This window comes from Danio rerio, chromosome 25, assembly GCF_049306965.1.
Source record: "Danio rerio strain Tuebingen ecotype United States chromosome 25, GRCz12tu, whole genome shotgun sequence".
NCBI lineage: Eukaryota > Metazoa > Chordata > Actinopteri > Cypriniformes > Danionidae > Danio > Danio rerio.
This window is the reverse complement of record NC_133200.1, coordinates 33,550,179-33,574,726: the sequence shown is the minus strand read 5'-3', so window position 1 is coordinate 33,574,726 and position 24,548 is coordinate 33,550,179. Positions and strand designations below refer to the sequence as shown.

Sequence of the window (24,548 nt, the reverse complement as noted above, 5' to 3'; positions counted from 1 at the left end):
GTTTCAGCCAGTTACATTGCCGACATGTTAACCTGCAATATATTTACTAAATACTGATTGCAAGAAACGAATCCTAAAACTGTATTTATATACTGAAAAAATGTTCATCAAGCAGGTGGCGCCTTTACAACAGCAGGAATGACCCTGTTTCCCTTGTTTGCTGCAGTAAACAAAGCAGCGTGATATTACCCTTATTAAAAACTCTCTTCATTCTGTTCTTCCTGTTACTTCATTAATTAATGCTTGTGAAACAGTAATTGGAAAAATTTGTTTCTTGCTTTACCCCTCTCTCAGAAATAGAAAGATTCGGCATCTTTTTCAGAATGAAATAACCTCTATTCCTCATGTCATATTTCACTGGAGTAATTTATTTTATGACATTCCTTGGAAGATTGTGCGGTCTTTACCCAACAAATTTCTAATCACAAATAAGGTTAAAGAGGTTTCCTTCAAATTGCTACATAGAGTTTATCCAGTGAATGTTTACATTAAAAAAAATGCTTCCTGAAAAGGATCCCCTTTGTTCCTTTTGCAGAATAATAGATGAATCTGTAGATCACCTTTTTTGGGAATGTGCCCATATTAAGATTTTTTTTTGGAAAGAATTTAGTTTATTTATATGTGTCTCTCATTTATATAATTTTTCTTTGTCATACAAGGATGTTTTATTTGGTTTTTATCATGTTGATAAAGTTAAAGATAAATATTTTCTAATAAATCTGTTTATTTTACTAGCAACATTTTTTTATACATAAATGCAAATTTTTGTCTGTAAAGCCCCTTTTTCTTATTTTTTGTAAAGATTTGAAATATTATTTAAATACAATCTCTACCTCCAGCAATGTTAAAGCTTTAAAATCCGTAAAACTATGTGAATCTTACAATATTGTCTCTTTTTTTATAATACCCAGATGACTGTCAAGCTGGTTTTAGCTGGTCATCTCCCAGCCTGACCAGCTAAGACCAGGCTGGAAATGGCTGGAAACCAGCCTGGAAGTGGCCAAAACCCCTCTAAAACCAGCCTGGAAGACCAGCTAAAACCAGCCAACCAGCTTAGGCTGGTTTAAGCTGGATTTTTCAGCAGGGCGAAAAAAAGAGAAAATAAATTAAAAAAAAAAAAAAAAAAGAGTCATAAATTTTAGGAGGGAGTAGGAGTTTGCTCTAGCCTAGAAGCATATTGTCTAGGGCTGTACCAGGGGTGTCCAAACTCGGTTCTGGAGGGCCGGTGTCCAGGAGAGTTTAGCTTCAACTCTAATCAAACACACCTGACCCAGCTAATCAACCTCTTACTAGATATATTAACTTCCTGGCCTGTTGAAGCAAACTCTCCAGTGTGCTTAGGGTCATGGTCTGTTTGGAAGACCCATTTGTGGCCAAGTTTTAATTTCCCTGCTGATGTCTTGAGATGTTGCTTCAGTATTTCTACATGATGTTCCTTCTTCATGATGCCATCTATGCTGTGAAGTGGACCAGTCCCTCCTGCAGCAAAACAGGAGCCCCACAACATGATGCTGCCGCCCCCCATACTTTACATTTGGGATGGTGTTCCTATAGGCTTGTAAGCTTTCCCCTTTGTCCTCTAAAAACACTGGTCATTATGGCCAAACAGTTCAATCTTCGTTCCATCAGACCACAGGACATGTCTCCAGGTTTTAATCTTTTCCCCAGTGTAATTTAGCAGATTGTAATCTGGCTTTGTTGTTGATTCTGGCTTGTTGATTTTCCCATGTTACACAAGGAAGTGTTTGAGGTTTTCATTCATTCATTCATTTTCTTGACGCCTTAGTCCCTTTATTAATCCGGAGTCGCCACAGCGGAATAAACCGCCAACTTATCCAGCAAGTTTTTTTTTTACACAGCGGATGTCCTTCCAGCCGCAACCCATCTCTGGGAAACATCCACACACACACATTTACACACACTCTCATACACTACGGACAATTTAGCATACCCAATTCTCCTGTACCACATGTCTTTGAACTGTGGGGAAAACCGGAGCACCCAGAGGAAACCCATGCGAAGGCAGGGAGAACATGCAAACACAGAAACGCCAACTGAGCCGAGGTTCGACCCAGCGACCTTCTTGCTGTGAGGCGAACGTGCTACCCACTGCGCCACTACCTCGCCCTGTTTGAGGTTTTCCTTAAATACTATTCAACAGTTGTGCCTCCAAATAACTCAAATGTTGTCAATTAGCCAATTAGAAACTTCCAAAACCTTGACACCATCATCTGAGCTTTTTCAGAGGCAGAATAATCTTATTATTTGTAAACTTGACATTTAAGAAAAGTTATAAAATTTTCTCAAAAGTCTCTCTCATTATTCAACTATTAAGCATAACAGAAACAAATTTGATCCTCCTAACTTACCGAAAAGAGAAAAAGGTTTAGTCACATTAACATCTGACTATTTTTATAATTTTTTTAATGGTCATGTGCCTTTTTATAGTGTAAACTTCTGGTTTCAACTGTAGATAGATGGATGCTGCTCCACAGCGCAAGGTGGCGGTGGATTACATTGAGACTGAGTGACCGACAGTTCCTTTGTTTACAATACAGCGTGATGTGATGCAGGCTGAAAACATATAAATTAGGTACTCACATTTTAACTACACCTTATATATGCTAAGAGTGTCCATTTCATGCTAATGTACGAGCATGTTTGTTTTGTTTTTGTTAAACTTACAGTCGCAATGTTTTGTTCACTTCCGCGTCTTTTAATGCAGGTAAATGACTCGCAGATGTTTTGAGGAGAATGGAAAATAAAAAGGTAATTAACGTTCACGTAAAAACTGACTAAAAGTTACTGCAGTCTCCCTTTGTTATCAAAACAGAAACTCTCATAATGCATCACGTCTTATTATGCAGAATCACGCAGGTCCTCTCATGATTGCGCTGCAACATGATGATCTGTTCGACTTGAACTCAGTCTCCACGAACACAGAACTCCCCAAAGGCAGAGCATTCACGTTTATTAAGGTGGGAATAAAGCTGTTAGATGTGGTTCTGCCATATATCCTGAAGTTTTGTGATGCTTTTGAAATGTTTGCTGTGAATAGGCTGTGCAAACAGTGAACGAGAGACTTGTGGAGCAGAACAAGAACGAGTCTTTGCTTTTTGAAGTGATCCTTATTACGAAGGAGTGTTCAGAAGACGTCAAGATGAAGATAGTAGAGAGTGTAAAGCATTATGGTAAGTTCTCAGTAAGACCACTTTTATATATAAAATAATATGGACTGAAATGAATTTACTGCTTCACAGGGTGCTCCTACGGTGGTTTCCTTCAAAAGGTTTACATCTAACCAAGGTCAAAAACACTTATTTCCCATAACAAACATTTGATAATTTTCTAAATTTCTCAAATGACTCATTTTATGCGTATGGAAGTGTTTGATATATTTTGGGTAATTCTATGTTAACTTTAATTTATTTGATATTTTATTGGGGGGAAAAAAAAATCAACATTTGATTTGAATAATTCAGTCAGTGCTAAATACAAGCAATACTCATGAAATCTGTGAGCTCCCTCAAGCTACATGCACTCAACGGCCACTTTATTAGGTACACCTTACTAGTACTGCTCAGTGTGCATGAAAAAACTTTTTATTTGATAAGATGCGCATAAACTACAATGGAAACGCTTACACGCACAAATTTCAGTATGCGTATTAAAAAAGGTCACATGATTTTGTTATAAGAGATCATGTGATGATGAAAATGTGTGTAAATGGACAAACCAGCAGGCTGAGCACATTGTAAAACATCTAAAATGTTGTTTAGGCCATTCTAAAACACCTTATCGTTTAAGTGTTAGTATTATTATATTATTAATGACCTCCAGAATTAATAGCGTCCCTACTGAAAAATCCAGCTTAAATCAGCCCAGGCTGGTTGGCTGGTTTTAGCTGGTCTTCCAGGCTGGTTTTAGAGGGGTTTTGGCCATTTCCAGGCTGGTTTCCAGCCATTTCCAGCCTGGCCTTAGCTGACTAGCCAAGCTGGGAGTACAGCCAAAACCAGCTATATCCAGCTTAAACCAGGCTGGTCAAGCTGGTTTTAGCTGAATTTGGCTGGTCAATATCCAGCCTGACCAGCTAAGACAAGGCTGGAAACCAGCCTGTAAATGGCCAAAACCCCTCTAAAACCAGGCTGGTCAACCAGCTAAAACCAGCCAACCAGCCTAGGCTGGTTTAAGCTGGATTTTTCAGCAGGGATGTGCTCCGCGTCTAACACCTTGAAACGCCACCGTGTGCGTGTCAGGATTGCCTGACGATTTTGTTCGCTTTGACTCGCTGGACAGAAACGCTGCTTAATTCGCATGTTTTTTATGCGATAATGCAGTTTTGCGCATAAAGTTCATCCGCATTTTTGGATGTAAACGTAGCTACTGAGAGCACACATCCTTCAGTGCTTCAGGTCTTTTCATCTTAGACACATTCACACTTGATTTACCTCTGTTCCACAACAGATTTACAGTATCCCTCCTCCATCCCCAAATGACTCCCTCTATAATTCCTATCCCAGTTAAGGACAGGAGGGAGTAGTGAGTTAAAGCCAAACTCCCAGCTCGATGCTCTCTTTATAGACGATATGGAAAATACTTGCATTCTTTATATAGATTTGGATTATAGTAGTTGCATCTGCTTATTTATTTAATGCCATGTAATCTTTTTGTTTTATTATGTCATCAGATCTGGAAATAGGCAAATTTTACTTTTGCAAAAAGGAAGAACTCAAAAATACCCTTCAGTCGAACAAAGTCAAGCTGTTCCTCTCTACCGACAGGGATGATGTGCATGAAGCACTGCACTCAGGTAGATCACCTCATGATCAAGTTTGGAAATTGTTTTGATGCATAATTTAGCTGTAATAATAAATGTATGCTCATTTTGTTTTCGTCAGGGATTTCAGCCGCTCTGCTGTACGATCAGGCTGATCATCGCGTCCTCAAGCAGCTAAAAGTGATTTTTTCAGGTGATGTTCTCGGTTTCTCCGAGGATTCACTCGAGAGTTATTTGGAATTTGAACTTAGTGAGAAGCAAATTGAAACCGTCAAAGCAGCAAAGGTACATGATTTATTATTTGTATTTCTAAAACTAATTATCGAATTATTTTGGTCACATGGTTAACCATATTACTGTTATTTCACTTTTAGATGTAAGATTCTGTTATTAATTACTCTGAAACCTTCGTTTATCTTCAGAATAGACGTTAATTGGGCTTCTCTTTCTCAATTGACGACTGTTCCATTTATCCCTCTAAACAAGTTAAGAGTCTGGGTGTCATCTTTGACAGCACTCTATGTTTTGATTCTCACATTAATAACATCACCCGGTCTTGCTTAGTTCCACCTTTGCAAGATTAACCGTCTCCGCTCTTCTCTTACCCCTCATGCCACTGCTGTTCCCGTGCATAGCCTTGTCACATCTCGTTTAGATTACTGCAACTCTCTTCTCTTTGGTCTCACTCATATATACCTCCGTAAACTTCAGTTGGTCCTCAGGTGCTCGTACCATCACCAGAACCCCTTCTTCTCATCACATCACCCCTGTCCTGCAGCAGCTTCATTGGTTACCTGTTCATTTTCGAATTGACTTTAAAATCTTGATGATAAAGAGCCCATATTATACATGAAATAGGGTCATATCTTGGTTGTAAGGGTCTCCAACAACAGTTTAATATGCATGCAAGGTCAAAAACACTTTCATGGTCTTATAATCTGCATTTATTTTTACCTAATTATCCCAGCGACTCCCGTATGAATCATCCAGTGATTCATTTGTTCCCAAACCCCTCCTTAGCGCGAAGCTAATCTGCGCTGATTGGACCGATGACAGCCTGTTGCGATTGGTCGACTGCCTTCAGTCAGAGAGTGAAATGCACAACAGCTAATCAGCAATATAAAAGTAATCACAGTTCATACACGCTCGATAGTGTAGGCGTGGATTTTAGCTGCCAGTGGGTCAATGTAAATACAGACGATGGATTTGAAAATTCAGACGATTAACTATTTTATTGACAAACTCCAAAAACTGGCGAGGAGATCTTCTAGCTTGTCTCACTCTGCTCTTTTCACAGACACAAACACACACACATCCACAAACACACATTGCCATCGTCCGAGCACACACAAACACACACACATACCTCCTGACGACAGCGCACGCACACACACACTACCCTCGTCCACGGAGCTCCGTAAACAAAGCAGCACGCGTCGCATGACTTTGCACGCGATAAGAGAATATAGCCAGTTAACCTGATACAGTACACGCGGTTACAAGTAATAAATCACAACTAAATACTTTTGCAAGCTAGAGTCAACGAGGCAACAACTTTAATCACACGTACTTACACTTGAGAAATGGAGGAAGAAACACATCCTGACGTTTATCAGTAAGTTACTCTTTACTGATCCTTCCTTTAACAAACGCCGATGAAGTAGTCTGTGTAGCATGTAGTTTGCATAAGTTTCCAGTAGTTTCCAACTGCTTGGTTATAATGCTGATGTTTCATCTTTGGGTAGAGATTCGATAATATCCACCTGCAGTGTGACTTCAATCAACCGGCATGTTTGTGTGTGTGTGTTTGTGGGTGTGTGTGTCTGGGTTACTGCGTCAGAGGACGGGGCCTCAGGTTTGAAATCTCCCGGGTTTGCGTGTGCACGTGAATAACTTGGTTTCGTTCGTACGTCATGGCGAAACACCTAATGACTCGGTATCAAGGCGACTCGTTTGAAGCACTATGAGTTGACTCATTTATAGATGAATCAACCGTTTTAAACACTGTACTCTAACAGATTTAAGCCTTAGCTGGATACTTCACTTAGAGCTGTGTTACACACTACATGAAGGGGAATTTTCAAAAACCTATAATATGGGCTCTTTAACATTCAAAGCCATCCACAATCTCGCCCCTTATTTTTGTCTGCACTCATCTACATTTCTGTTCCTTCTCGCATTCTGCGATCTTCTTCTTCCCTCCACTTGTCTGTTGCCTCCTAGTCTTTCGTCTATGGGCAACAGAGCATATAGCCGCTGTGCTTCACGGCTTTGGAACTCTTTACCCCCTGCCATCAGAAACATTGACTCCCTTACACTATTCAAATCAAAACTCAAAACCCACTTATTTAAGATGGCTTTTATTACTTAATTTTATCTACACTATTGAAGTGTATATTTTAATATTTCTCTTGTTTTATTGCTCTTGTTGATTGTACGGTGTTCTTGAGTTGCCAGAAAGGCGCCTTAAAATAAAATGTATTATTTTTTTTTTATTATTAAACACAAAACACAATTTTTGAGCCGTTGACAGTCATATATGTGTCCCATGCTGCTGAAAACAACATTAGGACACATATAGCACAAAAAAGTGAAAATTGGTTGTTTTTGTGTTATTTTAAGCAAATTCGTTCTTTTGGTTTGAAAAGAAAATTTGAAGCTGCGTCACGGCCTAGTGTAAATTCCAGGGAAGAGATTGGATGTCTGTACCTGCTGGTACAACGTGACTTCTTTGTGTTTTGGTCATTAATATCATGTGAAATACTTTGTTTGGACTAATCAGCACTTTTATTGTGAAGAACGAATTTGCTCGAAATAACGCAAAAACCACCAATTTTCACTTTTTAGTGAAATATCTGTGTCCTAATAGTGTTTTTAGCAGCGTGGGACATTTAAATTATTGTCAACATCTAAAAGAAAATGTGTTTTGGTGTTTCATGACCCTTCAGGATATTTTAGATGAAATCTAAGAGCTCTAATTTTCCATAGACAGCAAGATTTGTTCAAAGTCCAGAAAATTAACAAAAAAAAAACATCCTCGAAACAGATCATCATGTCTTCAAATTCAATTAGAATGTTATCAAGCTATGGAAATACTTTGTGCATATGTAAAACAAAAATATAAACTTTAATCAATAGTGTTTTCTCATTGTCAGTTGCATTGTTGAGAGCACTGTGTGCACTTTATGCATGTAGATCTGTCGTGCTGCTGACGTATACTTTGCTTTTGCTTGGACCATTGCGGTCTATGGAGGATGAGGGAGCTCTCAAATTTCACCCAAAGTATTTTAAATGGCTCAGTGGGTAGCATTTACAGCAAGAAGGTCGCTGGTTCGAGCGTTAGCTGCGTCAGTTTTCATTTCTGTGGGGAGTTTGCATGTTCTCCTCATGTTGGCGATGGGATACCTCCTGTTGCTCGGGTTTCTCCCACAGTCCAAAGACATGCGGTGTAGGAGAATTGGTAAACTAAATTGGCCGTAGTGTATGGGTGTTTCCCAGTACTGGGTTGCAGCTGGAAGGCCATCTGCTGTGTAAAACGTAAGCTGGATAAGTTAGCGGTTCATTCTGCCGTGGCGACCCCTGATTAGTAAAGGGACTAAGCTATAAAAAAAGAAGAAGAATTTTAATTTGTATTGTGAAGATGAATAAAAGTCTCGGAGGGGTGGAATGTCACGAGGGTGAAAAAAATAGACAAAATTTTCCAATTTGGGTGAACAATCCCTTTAACAAGCCTTATATGTTACCAGATCTGCGTGAAGGAGTTTGCTGTTCTTATTGGTCAGATGAGGAGGAGATTTGGCCCGGAGAACAGCCCCATCTGCATCTGTGTCTTAACTACTTGGGGCTCTCGAAATGTCTGTGCTTCTGCCCTGAAAACTCTGCGGGAATGGGGCTTGGATGTGGACGAGGCGTTTTGTCTGGCTGGAGCTCCCGCTCACCCCATACTGTCCATAGTTAACCCCCACATACTGTGGGATGGTGGCTTTCACAACATGAGGGACTTGGCCACCCTGTCCTAACTAGGCAGGACGCACAAATGTGGCTTAACTTTTCTTAATTAACCAGGTGCCAATTCTATTTTATTGACGGTAGACTTGATTTCTTTTGTGTTCGCTAATCAAAATGTTCTTGTTGTAAATTAAAAAGCGTTCTTACGGGTTGCTTTGGGTTTAATAATGATTCACAGAACTGTATGTAGAGGTTTTAAGGGTTTATATGATGCTTTTCTATGTTTACAAAAATTAAAGTACATTGTTGACAGTCAGAAAACTACATATATTGTATTAAACAATTTAAAAACAAGTTGAAATACTCCTAAAAGCTACTGGAAATAAATGCAACGAGTACAAGACAACATACTGTATGAGCGAATTCTCCGCAAAAAAACATTCAGATCATTAGAATATATACACTGGACCCTAATTCACAGAGTTAGCATGCTTGCCCCAGCAATAGGGTTGAGCCTAAATGGCTTTTGATGAATTGTAATAAGGCACTAATATTAATTATCCAAAACAAATGTATGATATTATTACAAGGATAGTTCATCTAAATGATTTCTCCCAATTTTCTGTCTCGGCACCTCCGCAAAAAGGCGTCTTCTATTTTTGTTCCACTTTTGAAGCAAGTGGGTGGGTGATAATTACTTTTTATCGTCTTTTTAGGAGTTAAAACGAGCACATTTTGAAGCAATAATACTTGTGTATTTGTTCAAAGCATTAACATTATATGCATACTATAACGATAACAGTAATAGCAGTCATGCGGTAAAAATATTGCAACTAAAATAGGTGATTGTCTTTGGCTCAGCATAGAAAACAATCATATAGATTGAAAAAACACACCACAGTATTTAAAAGTAAATTGGAAATATCACAGGTTTGATCTCTGCTAATGGTAAACGCAGCATGTGGAAGTTAAACAATAATATAAAACCGTTTCAGAGGCTAAAATAAGAATATAAAAATAAATGTACGGTTCCAAATGAAGAGTTTAGATCAGGGGTGGGCAAACTCGGTCCTGGAGGGCCGGTGTCCTGCACAGATTAGCGCCAACCCTAATCAAACACACCTGCTTATAGATTTCTTGTGATCTTAAAGACACTAATTAGCATGTTCAGGTGTGTTTGACTAGTGTTGGAACAAAACTCTTCAGGGACACCGGCCCTCGAGGATCAAGTTTGCCCATCCCTGGTTTAGATGCAAAAACTTCGAAATGCTGCTTGTTTTCCTCTAAAATTATCATTTTTCTCCGACTTATGTGTAGGCTCAGTAATTTTACTTTTATAGTGACAAATAAGGTCTTTTCATTGCCTTTAAAGTAAAATAGCTAAAAGGTGCAGTAGCTGATCTTCCACAATGCTAACAGCTTGGCATAAATCTCGGAATCACAGCCCCTCCCCTGCCGTCTAGAGCCACGCCTCCTTAAACACGAGCACAGCAAAAGAACCCTCTCTTATGCATTAAAAGCGACTAGTGCTTGTCCGGCGGCGTGCAAGCAAAACTGACATGCTATTTCAGAGGGAATATTTAGAGTTGCATGGTAAACAATATAGGGAGAAACTAGGCGGAATAGCGGTGTTTACTTATGTTTTGTTATTAAACTAATTAAAATATACATTATCGATGCTGTTATGAAACTGAAAATAGTCTTATTAATCTTTCACAGGAAGATTTTAGTGTTTGAACAACACTTATGTGTAGATATAACTCTTTTGTAATAACAACATCTAACGTTACATCAGCTTTGCGTGAAGCTAAAATAGTTTTAAAACAGAACATTACCTGTCTAAGAGAAATTCTTCAGCCATGGTGTCCTCCTATCTCCAGCGTGCAAAGGTAACTCCAATATTAATTCAGGTTTTTAAAAAGTTTTGATTCAGCAGGTTTTTACCAATCTCTTTCTCTCGTAAACGCGCAGCACGTCTATGCACAAACAGCGGTCGGCGGAGCTGCTTACAAACGGCTGTGCAGTTGTTCAAATCTGCATTTGCTGACAGACAGTTTGAGCTACTTATCTGAATAATGAGAGATGTCGGCCTGACTCTATTTAATTGGATGAACATTTTTGGTTTTATGCCAAAAGGCTGATTTATACTTCTGCGTCAAACACCGATGTAGGCTTCGGCGCTGACGCATAGCCCTTCGCCGTGGCTGTCGACGTCACTGACGTGCACCTCTCAAAAAATGTAACTACACGTCGCAACAACGCGTAGCGCAAGCTCTATGATTGGTCGGCTTGGTAGCGCTGACGAGTCTGGGCGGGACCGAGCGATCTCAATGTAGCGATTGTTTACAAGTGTGGAGTTCTGCGAAGGAGCTCCAGATGGAAAGCTTTGTTTTGTGTTTACCTCATAGTTAAAGTTGTTGCACATTCGCCGGTTCCTGCCTCAAAATGAGCGAGTTTGAGCCACTTGTACATCCTGGAAGTGTTCAGGAAAAGCAAAAAAGCAGCGAACAAACTCGACACAGAGGAACATTTACACCTCACTGCCAACTAGAGTTTCGGAAGTGTTAATGCAGACCAACAGAGACAGCGCGCAGAAGTATAAATACACAGCCACGCGCGTTGCATGCGCCGTGGGTTACGTGGGTTACGCAGAAGTATAAATCAGGCTTTACCCAAAATATAAAAATACATACAAATACATTTAGATCATTACTATTGGAATGCGAAGAGACTTTCAACCAGCACAACAACAAATGCTCCTGAAGACAAACACCTACTGCACCTTTAACAATAAGGAGGCAAAAAAAATAAAAAATGCTCATTTTAGTAGAAAATATCAGACGGCATTTAGAGGTTTTTGCATTTGAACTCTTCAAATCATCCTTCATTAATGCGTTTTTAAGGAACAAGTAGACAATAATACTATAGATGTGAAAATCAGCATACCTTTTGTCATTTAAATTGTACGCAGCTCTTAGTGATCAAGATCAAGTCTTATCATGAACAGTACGGTTGTGTTTACGAAACCACTGAAGATCGTTATCGGCTTTAAAGTAGTATATGATCACAATAAATTCATCCAACAACATATGGAGAGGTTTTGAAATCTTCTATTGAAGTTATTTGCGGTCCTCAAACGTAGATACCCTCAGGATTCAGACCAGCAGAGATTGGACTGTGGAGTCCGCGGATGCTGCCAACCACCGGATGAGATAAACTTGGTCGTTTCAAAGAGCCGGTTAATGCAGCAAAGTCTGAGGAAATGAAAGAGAACAAAGAAAATAAGTACCTTAATAAAGATTTCAAGAACTGGCTCATTAAAAAAAAATTATATATTTCAACTGTATATATATATAAACAGTTGAAGTCAGAATTATTAATAGCCCCCCTAAATTATTAGACCGCTTGTTTATTTTTTCCCCAATTTCTGTTTAATGGAGAGAACATTTTTTTTAACACATTTCTAAACATAATAGTTTTAATAACTCCTTTCCAATAACTGGTTTATTTTGTTTTTGCCATGATGACAGTAAATAATATTTGAGTACATATTTTTCAAGACACTTCTATACAGCTTAAAGTGACATTTAAAGGCTTAACTAGGTTAATTGTAGGATAACTAGGCAGGTTAGGGTAATTAGGCAAGTTATTGTATAATGATGGTTTGTTCTGTAGGTTATCAAGAAAAAAATATAGTTTAAAGGGGCTAATAATTTTGACCCTAAAATGGTGTTCAAAAAGTTAAAAACTGCTTTTATTCTAGCCGAAATAAAACAAATAAGACCTTTTCCAGAAGATAAAATGCTAACACTTTAGCATAACTATACGTTATAACTAGTTAATAGACCATTAATAAACTGTTAGTTGATTTTCGCTACTTTTGAAAATGTTAATATTTTTCCCCAAACATATTAATTTGGGCTACTAATTTTGAACCATTATTTTAAGTTATTTTGGTAGATAAGCTTCAGTACTTACTAATCTAATCCATATACACAAATATAATATTATAGTTTTCTATTAGAAATATCAATTCAAAAGATAGATTGAGAGGGGTGTACTTATTTATGCTGAGCAGCACTGTAAACGAATTTAGTAACAAACATTTATGGTCTGACATTAACGAATAACACTTACAACGCCAACTCCAACCACAAGGTGGCACTTTGGATAAGTAAAACGAACAAAAATAGAAATCTTAATATAAAAAAAGTTCAGTTATAGGATGAAGTATGTTTTTTTAAGTTTGGTCTCTTTTGACCTAAAGTTGATATCTTAAGAAATGAGCTCACAGTCAGATTTTGTTTGGGTGTAGTACCAAGATAGAAGGCTCGTTTCAGTATTCCATTTAGTTTTTTATTATTATTGTAAATATGTACAAACTTGGTTCAAGAGAATACATCTCACAATAATTATGAATAATAGTATAATATTTAAATAAACATTTTATAATAAATAAATAAAATACAAATAAAATAAAATGAGAGAAATTATCTTAGTTATACATTCATTCATTTTCTTGTCGGCTTAGTCCCTTTATTAATCCGGGGTCGCCACAGCGGAATGAACCGCCAACTTATCCAGCAAGATTTTACACAGCGGATGCCCTTCCAGCTGCAACCCATCTCTGGGAAACATCCACACACACATTCGCACACACACTCATACACTACGGACAATTAAGCCTACCCAATTCACCTGTACCACATGTCTTTGGACTGTGGGGGAAACCGGAGCACCCGGAGGAAACCCACGCGAAGGCAGGGAGAACATGCAAACTCCACACAGAAACGCCAACTGAGCCGAGGTTCGAACCAGCGACCTTCTGTGAGGCGACAGCACTACCTACCGCGCCACTGCCTCGCCCCTTAGTTGTTGACCTGATTCTAAAATGCGGAAGTGCGCCTGTTTTCGCGATTGTCTTAGAACTTCCGATTCAGTCGCCTATGGGAGAAATGACTAGGAATAATAAACAGCGGAAAATGGTTAAACTTCTTGCTCAACAAACAAATGTTTGCATGACTATATAGACCAAATAGAATAATATAATAAGGAAATATTAGTTTGCAACATCAAACAGCGAAACGAGCAGTTGTTAATGTCTAAAAATGATTTGAAGTGAATGAGACCAGAAATCTCGAGCCAAAAGAATTCAAATGACTGTGCCCGCTTATCGGCAAAGAATAAGGTGAATACAATCAAAGTATAAACAGATTCCAGGGTTAAAAAATCAATACAAAAAAATAAAAATATTTATTTAATTAAGTGAAATTTACATAATGCTTAATTTTTTTTTGTACTAAACAATGACAGACAGGACCGCTTAGATGTATTCGGCACTGAAGTATGGTTTGACAATGATCAGCAGTGCTACTGATTCACCCTTAGTGATAAAAGACTTAGGGCCTACTCACACTATGCTATCCAAACCTTGCCCAGGCCCGTTTCCCGGATCGTTTGAGAAGTGAGTGCTCTGAATCGGGCTCAGACACAGTTCACTTGGCCAGCCCTGGCCCAGTTGGAAGAGGTGTGCCTGTGCAAGGTTCACTTGGGCTCAGGCGCGGTAAGCTTGTGTGTGTGTATGTGCAAAACGCGCCTAAGCCCGAAACTGAAAGCGAGAAGTGACTTTTAAGGGACTGTTTCATATGAATTTATTAATCTTTCTTACTGTTCAGTGAACACAAACTGCCGTAGATTATTAAATACGCAAACCCCTCACTGCACGACAGCTGCGCACCTTCAGCAAATCTCCTAATTCCTGCAGCAAGAGGGCTTTATGATTGTTTATGAGTGTCAAAAGTGGTGGATCTGTTCAGCCAAATATTTGACTGTGTCACTGCATATCAAACAACTCCAACGCTATAACTAAAGAAATGTCCACTGTGCTGAGCGAAAGCGCTTACTGAACAGCGCAGTAAGTGTGCCCAGGCCCGAATGTAATGCGAGTGCTGGCCATCGGGGGGAGACGGGAGGGGGGACAAGCGTGCTTTGGCCCTGTTCAAGGCAACTGTACATAGTGTGAGTACACCCTTAGTGACTAAAAGACTTTTAACTCTGTCCTGCTTTTTAAAAAGCAAATACCAGAAGTGCCTGCAGTTTTTTTTTTTTTTTTTTTTTGACGTGTAAATAAAAAGTTACTTGGCACAAACTGAAACCAGATGTGGTCTTGCCATTAATGACACTTGAAAAACACTCCTGTTACGCATGTTTAAGTTTTCGTCATCATTCATTCTGAGTTCTAACATCAATCAGACTGCATGGAGCCACTCTGAGCCACCATAGACTGTTTGATGTAGGTGCTTTGGATTTGTTGTCAATAAAAGCGGTACCTTTATCACCTGTTGTGCTACTGGATTCCTCATCACCGGGCTCGACAGGCAGAACCGTGACTTTGGTGCCGGTTTGTTGGATGAACTGCTGTAGATTTACCTGCCTCAACTCTTTAGTCAGCTGCTCCAGTTCATACTGACTCTCCTGTTGGAAAGAGGGTGGAGAAGGTGCTAATGAAATGTTTGCGTAGCGCTGCAGCTGGCATTCAGCCTGCGGCAATCCAATAACAACTGACTGTAAACACTAACCAGTGTACTTCCACAAAATTAGCTCAGGATTCCGAACACGTGTGTCATTTTTGCATGAACATTGAGAAATGTTTTAGGCAGAGCCCCACTGATTTTATCCTACCCACCAGATTATGCTACCAACACATTATTTGAAAGGTATTGAGGTTGGGGTAGGTTAGAGTGATATTAGAGCTTCAAAAGTAACACAATCTGATAGGTAGCACATTTTGACGTTAAAATGTGCTACATTTTGAATAGGAGGTAGGAAAATCTGACGGTTGATGGTAGGACAAATCAACAGAACACTGGCATTCATTTCTATCTTAGTGCCGATTATTTGTGAATCTACACTCATCGGTCACTTTATTAGGTACACTTGTCCAACTGCTCGTTTATGCAAGATTCTAATCAGCCAATCACAAGGCAGCAACTCAATGCATGTAGACATGGTTAAGACGATCTGCTGCAGTTCAAACCAAGCATCAGAATGGGGAAGTAAGGGGATTTAAGTGACTTTGAACGTGGCATGGTTGTTGGTGCCAGACGGGCTGGTCTAAGCATTTCAGAAACTGCTGATCTACTGGGATTTTCACGCACAACCATCTCTAGGATTTACAGAGAATGGTCAGAAAAAGAGAAAATATCCAGCGAGCGGCAGTTCTGTGGGTGCAAATGCCTTGTTGATGCCAGAGGTCAGAGGAGAATGGCCGGACTGGTTCCATCTGATTGAAAGTCAACAGTAACTCAAATAACACTTTGTTACAACTGAGGTATTCAGAAGAGCATCTTTGAACACACAACACATCCAACCTTGAGACGGCGGATGGGCTACAGCTGCAGAAGACCACAACGGGTGCCGCTCCTGTCAGCTAAGAACAGGAAACTAAGGCTACAATTCACACAGGCTCACCAAAATTGGACAATAGAAGATTAAAAAAATGTTGCCGGGTCTGATGTGTCTTGATTTCTGCTGCTACATTCAGATGGTAGGGTCAGAATTTGGCGTCAACAACATGAAAGCATGGATCCATCCTGCCTTGTATCAACGGTTCAGGCTGGTGGTGGTGGTGTAATGGTGTGGGGGATATTTTCTTGGCACACTTTGGGCCCATTAGTACCATTTAAGCATTGCGTCAACGCCACAGCCTACCTGAGTGTTGTTGCTGACTATGTCCATTCCTTTATGACTACAGTGTACCCATCTTCTGATGTCTACTTCCAACAGGATAGTCAACATGTCATAAAGCACGAAACATCTGACTGATTTCTTGAACATGACAATGAGTTCACTGTACTCAAATGGCCTCCACAGTCACCAGATCTCAATCCAATAGAGCACCTTTGGGATGAGGTGGGACGGGAGACTGGCACCATGGATGTGCAGCCAACAAATCAGCAGCAACTGCGTGATGTTATCATGTTAATATGGACGAAAATCCATATTATTGCTACTGGAGGAATATTTCCAGTAGCTTGCTATGAAGGATTAAGGAAGTTCTAAATGCAAAAGTGGGTCTAACCCGGTAGTAGTAAGGTGTACGTAATAAAGTGGCCGGTGAGTGTATATTGCAAGTCTAAGGGTGCTTTCACATCTGTAGTTCGCTTCATTTGGTCCGGACCAACGGCAATAAATGATACATCGTTGCATTTTCTGCCGTTTTTGGGTCGTTTTCACACCACACTGCTGGCTTTGGTCCGAACCAGTTGAAACGAACCAAAATGCACTCATTTGACAAAATCCACATCTCTCATTGGCCAGATGTTGTTGAACATATTTCCTAAACTGCTTATTGATTGGTAAGAATTCACGTGCGGGAAAATGCCAATGAACTCCCGCAGGTAAACAAAACCTTTTACTCTGGAGGGACGACTGAGCTGGCTGATTGTATCCCTGCTTTAGACAAACTATACATTTTAAGAATAAAGCACGGCCGCGGCTGGAAAACAGTGTTTTAATGCATCGCTCGTCACCTCAGGAGGAGCTGTGAATTAATTTAGCTAAACTGCAACATGGTCATCTTGTGGAAATATTACCAACGATCCATCAGGTAATGTTTTCCCCTCTCTCTCTCTGTTGGTAAAGCGCTGTCAACAAATATTTTCCCTCCATATCCCACAATGCACAGCGCATCAGCCTACGGCAGCTGAATTAGTCCAAAATGCGCAGTACTTTTTGAGGTTGGACCTGTTTTAGTACGGATCATATTCTCACCACAAACGAACCGCTCCAGGGTTCGTTTGAAAGTGTACCGAGACTACCTCTTCAAGCAGGTCTCGGTGCGCTTATTTGGTCCGCTTTTGGTGCGCACTCGAGTACGATTGCTGCATTCTCACCTGCCCAAACTAACCACACCAAAAGGGGAAACAAACTCTAGTGCGATTCAATCGAACTAAATAAGGCAGGTATGAAAACACCTTTATCCAGCCAAACATTCAACCATTTGTTAAAACTAAACAACCAGGATGGAAGCTTCTCTGGATTAATCATTTAATCCTCAACAACCGAAATCAACAACCCAATATTTGGCTGCCCAGTTGTGTCCAGTTAGTCCCTGCTGGTGGATGGAGATATTTTTGGATGCCTTATGAAAGTGTTAAATGCAAATAATCCCTGCTGCTTTTGACATCACAGCTCAGGCAAGTTGCAAATGGAAGACACTAGAAGGCATGTTCTTGTGGCGGTGTCACTGTCAGCTAATCGGTATGCCATGCCAGTCTGTCGACTTGTGGTTATTTTCTAGAAACTCTTCAGCAGATTTGAAGTCGTCCTCTGATGGGTTTAAATATACAGCATTTCCGAAAGAAATGTGCAGCAATCTTGACCAGTCTGCATGAAAACAAGTTTGATGCAATAAAACAGGCCTGTAACCATTGATGACATTGTTCATTACCTAATTATATTACAGGCAGCATTCTTAACTATAGCTGTGTCCCAAATCGCATACTTATAAACTATTCCACGCCATTTTGTTGTATAAATAGTTTAAATATTGCGTTCAAACTGAAAACTCTAAAAATAATAAGTGCACTTTAATTACCCGGATGATGCACTCATTCAGCTGGTAAAATGAAGTGTGTAATGATGGACATTTCACGCACTCAACGATCGCAGGTTTGCTCACGTAGCGGAAGGGGCGGAGCTATCGGGCGCACATGTTGGATAACTATTTCGGATGGTGAAAGCAAAATTCTCCTACAAGAGTGATTATAGCGCCTCCCGATGGTGATTGCGGTTATACTCATGGCAGGTTTTATATGATATTAGTTATTTATTTCACTGATTTGGCAACCGTCAAACGTCATCAGGGAAACGGTTTGAATTTCCGTTTAGTAAAAAAACAGTGTTCCATTTGGGACGACACTACATAAATATACTATGCTGTTGAGTGTGTAAGTGCATTAGTGCATAGTGTGCCATTTGAGACGCAGCTTATGAGAGATTCATGTCTTAATATTTTTAGACATTCAAAAGTTTGCTTGAGGCACTTAAACGGAATCTTAAAGGCATGTTTTAACATGTTTACCTACTGGTATGTCAAAAGACTTAGCTGAACGTTAATCACACATGTTAAGGTTTACATAAAGATCCAATTTTGATTGTCAGCCCAGTCACATCAAGTGTTGTCAGATACAGCTGACTTTTTCCAGTTCAAAAGCTGCCCAAAACCCACCCAACTGCACAAAAAAATGCCCAAATATTAAATTATTTAATTTTAATTTATTTAAAGCTTAATTGCTTAACTGTGAGCATTTTTTTAACCACACAGCAACCAACACCAGTGCTGCGTCCCAATTCGCATACTTATACTACGCCCTAAAAGTATGTACTTTTTTTGTGAAGGAAATGTTTATACTTTTGAGTGTGCAACAGAAGAGTTTGCAAGCTTTGGGACATACTACTTATCCCCCCTTGTCAATCATCCCCACATCATCCACATTTCTGTCGTATTTAATTTCCTTCCTTATTAGAGCAGCAGCAGCAGGTTAATCTCCCATTCATGAGTCTTTTATGCTGTGAAATCTCCTCAGATCTTTAGACAGTTCTGCATTCAGACGTTTTGACGTCTAAATGCGTCTTTAAATACGTTCAGTATTGTTGTTGCAGATGAAATATAACACAGATAATGTGATTTGAATATATTCCATAATATATTGACTTAGGGTGTTTTCACACCTGCTTTATTTATTTCGATTGAATCGCACTAGAGTTCGTTTTCCCTTCTAGTGTGGTTCATTTGGGCAGGTGAGTATGGAGAAATCGTACTCGAGTGCGCACCAAAAGTGGACCAAATAAGCGTACCGAGACCTGCTTGACCTGCTTTCGGTACGCTTTCAAACGAATCCTGGAGCGGTTCGTTTCTGGTGAGACTATGATTCGTACTAAAACGAAAAAACCGCAAAAAGTACTTTGCCATTTGGACTAATCCAGATGCTGTAGGCCGATGCGCTGTGCATTATGGGATATGGAAGAAAAATATTTGTTGACAGCGCTTTACCAACAGAGAGAAGGGAAAACATTACCTGATGGATCGTTGGTAATATTTCCACAAGATGACCATGTCGCAATTTAGCTAAATGAATTCACGCCTCCTCCTGAAGTGACGAGCGATGCATTAAAATCCTGTTTTCCAGCCGAGGCAGCGCTTCATTCTCGAAATGTATAGTTTGTCTAAAGCAAAGATACAATCAGTCAGCGCAGTCGTCCCTTCATAGTTAAAAGCCACATTTTGTGTCTGCCGGTTTTGTTTACTTGCAGGATTTCATTGGCATTTTCCCGCACGTGAATTCTAACCAATCAATAAGCAGTTTAGGAAATATGTTCAACAACATCTGGCCAATGAGAGGTGTGGATTTTGTCAGATGACTGAATTTTGGTTCGTTTCAACTGGTTTGGACCACAGCCAGTAGTGTGGTGTTGAAAACGACCCAAAGACGGCAGAAAATGCAACAATGTATCATTTATTACCCTTGGTGCGGACCAAATGAAGCAAACTACAGATGTGAAAACACAGATGTGAAAACAGTCATTCAAACGTCTTTACCAAAGCCTCTCTACTTGACGATTGGTCTCGCGTGTCTATCATGTTTGTAGTTTATTTACACTTTTCACACACGTTAGTAGTTCTAATCAAATTCTCTTCAAGCAGGTCTTGGTACACTTTTTAGGTCTGCTTTTGGTGCGCACTCGAGTACGATGCATTCACACCTGTTCAAACGAACCTCAGCAAGGAGGGAAAACGAACTCTAGTGCGATTCAACTGAATTCAATATGAAAGATAAATACAAAGATAAATAATTTTAAACAAGATTTAATTTTGCGTTAAGACCTACAACACAATATTGTAGTGAATTTAAGACATTAAGACTTTTTAAGTCCCAGCGGACACCCTGTTACAGGTGTTCAGCTTTCTTCAAAATATATTCTTTATCATTCGACAAAAGAATGAAGCTCATAAAGATTTATAACCAATTGAATTGAGAGTAATTTTCATCTTTGGGTGGATCTTTTCATTTAAGGACTGCTAGTTAACTGTGACATACCTGCAGTCTCCTGCATGACTCAGTCAGCGAGCGGTCCACTGCTCTAGAGCTGTTTTCAATCTGGGCCGAGTGTTGAGCCTGAACCTTGAGTTCTGCCTTCGCTCTCTGAAGTCTAGCCTTCACCTCCCCTTCACTAGCCTGCTGGGTCTCTCTGATCTCCTTATGTTGCCTTTGAGTCTCTATCCCAGCCTCCACACCCTGCAGAGTCCTCATCCGCTGCTCCAGATCCACCTCACAACCGCGCAGCCGACCGCTCAACTCCTGGATCCGCTCCTGCAGTTGCCTTTCACTCTCGAGTTCAATTTGGAGCTCGGTCGCCCAGAACTCCTCTTCCTCAATCTCCACCTTGTTCCGTCGCACTTGCTTTTCCAACCGTGAAACCTCTTCAGTCAATTTCACAAACATTTCGTTGTCCTCCAGTCCAACTCTTTTCTCAGTCAACATCCGAAGATCTGCTTCGTACGCCTCCATCCTGCCGTCTAACACCGAAAGGGTCTCCCTTTGCAGCCTTACCAGTTGAGTGAGATCCTCTATGCGGTTGCCTGATAACCGCGGGGACACTGCTGGTGAATTGCTGGCACTTCTTACTAAAACCTCTCTTTGTCTAGCGCTACTGTCACTGAGCCTGCCTCCACTAAGGATATCCCTCAGGCTGCGGGGCACACCGGTGAAGGTCAGAGATTTACGTCGTGGTTCTCGTCGGCGCAGGGAACGGTCGCCTGGAGCTCGGAGTTTGGCCATCAGGGGAAGGCTCTGCCGGTGCAGGCCACGCTCGGGGCCCAAAGGAGTCTGACATTCAGCTGTAGGGTACTCGTTGAGAGAGGGACCCGTGCGGTGCAGAATAAACTGCACATCACCAGCATACTGACCCCAAGTGTTCAGAGAGGCAACTGGACTCTCATGAGGAACAAGGTGTCGCTCTGTGTCCCTCCATTTCTCGATCAGTGTGTAGCGTCCTGTGCGACCTATGAATAAATAACAGTTACAGTGATAAACAAGACTGCTAATAAAACTGCTGTAACTACAGCAAGTAAAATTTAATTCAGGGTTATCTGACGTAGCAACAAGTAGCACAGGGGCACCACAAGGGTGTGTAAGTTCACCATTTTTGTTAACCCTTATACAAACGACTGCGTTAGGCAGCAGACAAATCAACATATTCTTACATTTTCCGATGACACTGTACTATTGCACCTTTTCACAAATGATGCCAGCATCATAGAATTTAGAGCGGCTGTAGAAATGTTTGTCAGCTGGTGTGATGACCACAATTTGGAAATTGACGTTAAGGAAACGGAGGAGGTCATCACTTACCCCAGGTCAGTAAGCGATAGGAGCTTTGTTGTGGTTTATGATAAAAACATTATGCAGCTTGATTCATATAAATATTTAGGGGTGAATATTGATTGTGAGCACTCCCAGGTGTCAAGTGTTTGTGCAAGAATTCATCAGCGTTTACACTTTGTACGACTAAGATTACTTGGAGTGAGTAGCAGAATAATGATAACTTTTTAAAGCAACAATAGAGTCTATTTTAAAATATGGGATTATTGTTTGGTTTGGGAATCTGACAGTAAAAATGAAAACCCGAGTAAATAACCTGATGAGAGTGGCAGGAAGAATTATAGGAATTAAGACACTTGGTTTGCTAAAAGATATCTTTAAGGTGTGCACAATCCAACAAGATTTTATTTGATTCTTTGCATGTGCTGTCTTTGGAGTATGATCTGATGAATTATGGCAGAAGATACAGGGTCCCGTTAAGCAAGTAAAATAGATATAAACATTATTTTGTTCCTTTTTCAATTAAATTGATCAATTAGCAAGAAGGGAAAGACGGCCAAAGATTAAGGTAACGGTATTGGTTGGCATAAGAGAGGGCAGTAGGGGCACATTGTATTTTATTTTTAGATATTTTTTTTTTTAATTATTGATTTTATGGTATCGTATTTATATTAGGAGGTATTTCAGGATCAGATTTTAATGTGTATGTATGTTACATGTTGTCTTGTTGGTGTCTATGTACAGCAGAATTTTTTTCTAAAACAAATTTCTCATACGGGAGATAATAGATTTTACCTTTGCCCCGTTTAAACTAGTGCATTTTAGTTTTAAAACAGCGTTTTAGATCAAAAACTATCCGCGTCCACACTAACGTTTCACCTAGCGTTTCTTAACATATCTCCGTCCACACTACGCCACCAAAAACGTATATCACGTGACCATTCACGCAGTTTGGGCATGCGCGTTTTAGTATGAACAGGAAGCATGTGTCTCGCTCGGCATTTGGTTATTGTTTGTCAACAAACGCCGGTTGAACAATGAACGCGATGGCAAAGAAAGCAAGAGAGGTATTTTTGTGGACAGACGACAAGGTCGAGTTGTTACTAAACATAACAAATGAATAACAGCACAATGGCGCCTAAAACAGACAATAGTGCAAACAACGCTCCCATTTCTGTGCCCATGTCGTTGTTTACAGTGAAGGCTGGTCTGCTGTCTTCCGGTAGCATTTAAGCCATGTGTTATAGTCATGTGATAGGGGCTTGACGAATAAGGGAAGGATACGCAATGACACAAAAGCGTTTTCAGATATCTCTGTTTTTCCCCATCCACACTGAGACGGAGCAGCAGCGTTTCAGAATGAAAACGGCCTCTCCAGCATTTCCAAAACGCTTCGTTTTTGGCGCTCGAAAACTCTGGCGTATTGTGGACGGTTGGCGTAACCGTAGTAATACTTATACGTTTTCAAACTAAAACGCATTAGTGTAAACGGTGCCCTTGACCTTAAAGGGTAGAGGTACAAAAATAGAATTGGGATTGGGCCTAAATGATGACAGGATTTTTATTCTTCGGTGAACTATCCCTTTAAGGAAATTTTCTCAATCCATTTCCGCTCTCTTCCACTCATCACTTCCCATCCTTCTCCATTACCATATAATTTGCTAATCTGCAAAAACCACCAAATATTTTTTATATAGTTAGAGTTAGGTTAGAATATTTTATTTTAAATGTATTTTTATTTTTTATTTTTTTTAATGGTATAGCCAGTTAATCTTTACCTTCCCATGAAAATAGATTACTCCCAAACCTGTGAAAGAGTACTCTCTTAAGAGATTTTACTTTCAGGAGAATGAGTCAGATTTTCCATGTCAGCGGGAACTTTGGTTGCGCCAGTGCTTTTCTCAGTAATACAAGAGGGGGCCCTTAGATTGTACCAGTCTGAGTGCAGCTGAAAATAGCATCAAATGGTGACGTCAACACAACAGGTTCGAATCAAAAACAAATTGCTTTGGGTCCCACTGGTGATGTAATGAACTGAATTCAGCTCGGTTAGAGCGTTCTTTTCCTGAAACTCCTGAAAATATGCCTGATGTCTTCAGACAAGCTGTTCCGCTCGTCTCAAGCTGCTGGAAAGCCAATACAAGCTCGCAGATACTTAATCTTCTTTTCAATTACAAAATGGATGATGATTACTTAATCAACCTGGGTGCCAGATGGTTTCAGCATTACTCAGAATTTATAGCATCTGTGTTAGAGACTACAGCTTCCATGATTTAAGTCTTCCAAACCACTGTTGGGGAATAACAACCCAAAAATAGCAACGCCACACATAGATTTCCATTATATTTAACAGATTTCAATACAGCATTGTTAATCAAATGGTTTTTATTTATTTATTTAGTCATATTGTGTGAAAAACTGTGCGTTTTGGGAAACTT

The 24,548-nt window shown here is 40.0% G+C and overlaps 2 protein-coding genes across 14 annotated transcripts in view; one reads left to right on the top strand and one right to left on the bottom strand.

Moving 5' to 3' along the window:
* The first annotated feature begins 2,540 nt into the window (after positions 1-2,540).
* LOC560627 (cytosolic 5'-nucleotidase 1A) lies at positions 2,541-8,937 on the top strand. Its single transcript, XM_702238.11, has 7 exons — positions 2,541-2,593; positions 2,726-2,769; positions 2,868-2,978; positions 3,059-3,191; positions 4,688-4,810; positions 4,899-5,062; positions 8,524-8,937. The coding sequence occupies exons 2-7, from the start codon at positions 2,755-2,757 to the stop codon at positions 8,794-8,796; spliced, it is 819 nt and encodes a 272-aa protein (XP_707330.1). The 5' UTR covers positions 2,541-2,593; positions 2,726-2,754; the 3' UTR covers positions 8,797-8,937.
* Positions 8,938-8,972: 35 nt separating this feature from the next.
* Positions 8,973-24,548, bottom strand: part of rassf8a (Ras association domain family member 8a) — a 42,847-nt gene continuing 27,271 nt past the window's right edge. The window contains exons 3-7 of one of the 13 annotated variants that reach the window (XR_012400485.1): positions 20,827-21,791; positions 15,055-15,199; positions 11,508-11,979; positions 9,961-10,105; positions 8,973-9,812 (exon numbers count right to left, since the gene is read on the bottom strand). Coding sequence is in view for 4 of the 13 variants with exons in the window: in XM_073943281.1 (XP_073799382.1) it covers positions 11,858-12,034; positions 14,969-15,199; positions 20,827-21,791 (1,373 nt within the window). In the remaining 9 variants the exon portion in view is untranslated. Of the gene's footprint in view, positions 12,035-14,968; positions 15,200-15,350; positions 16,878-20,319; positions 21,792-24,548 lie in introns of those variants that run through there. The other 12 variants (XR_012400488.1, XR_012400483.1, XR_012400484.1 and 9 more) reach the window with 12 other exon arrangements.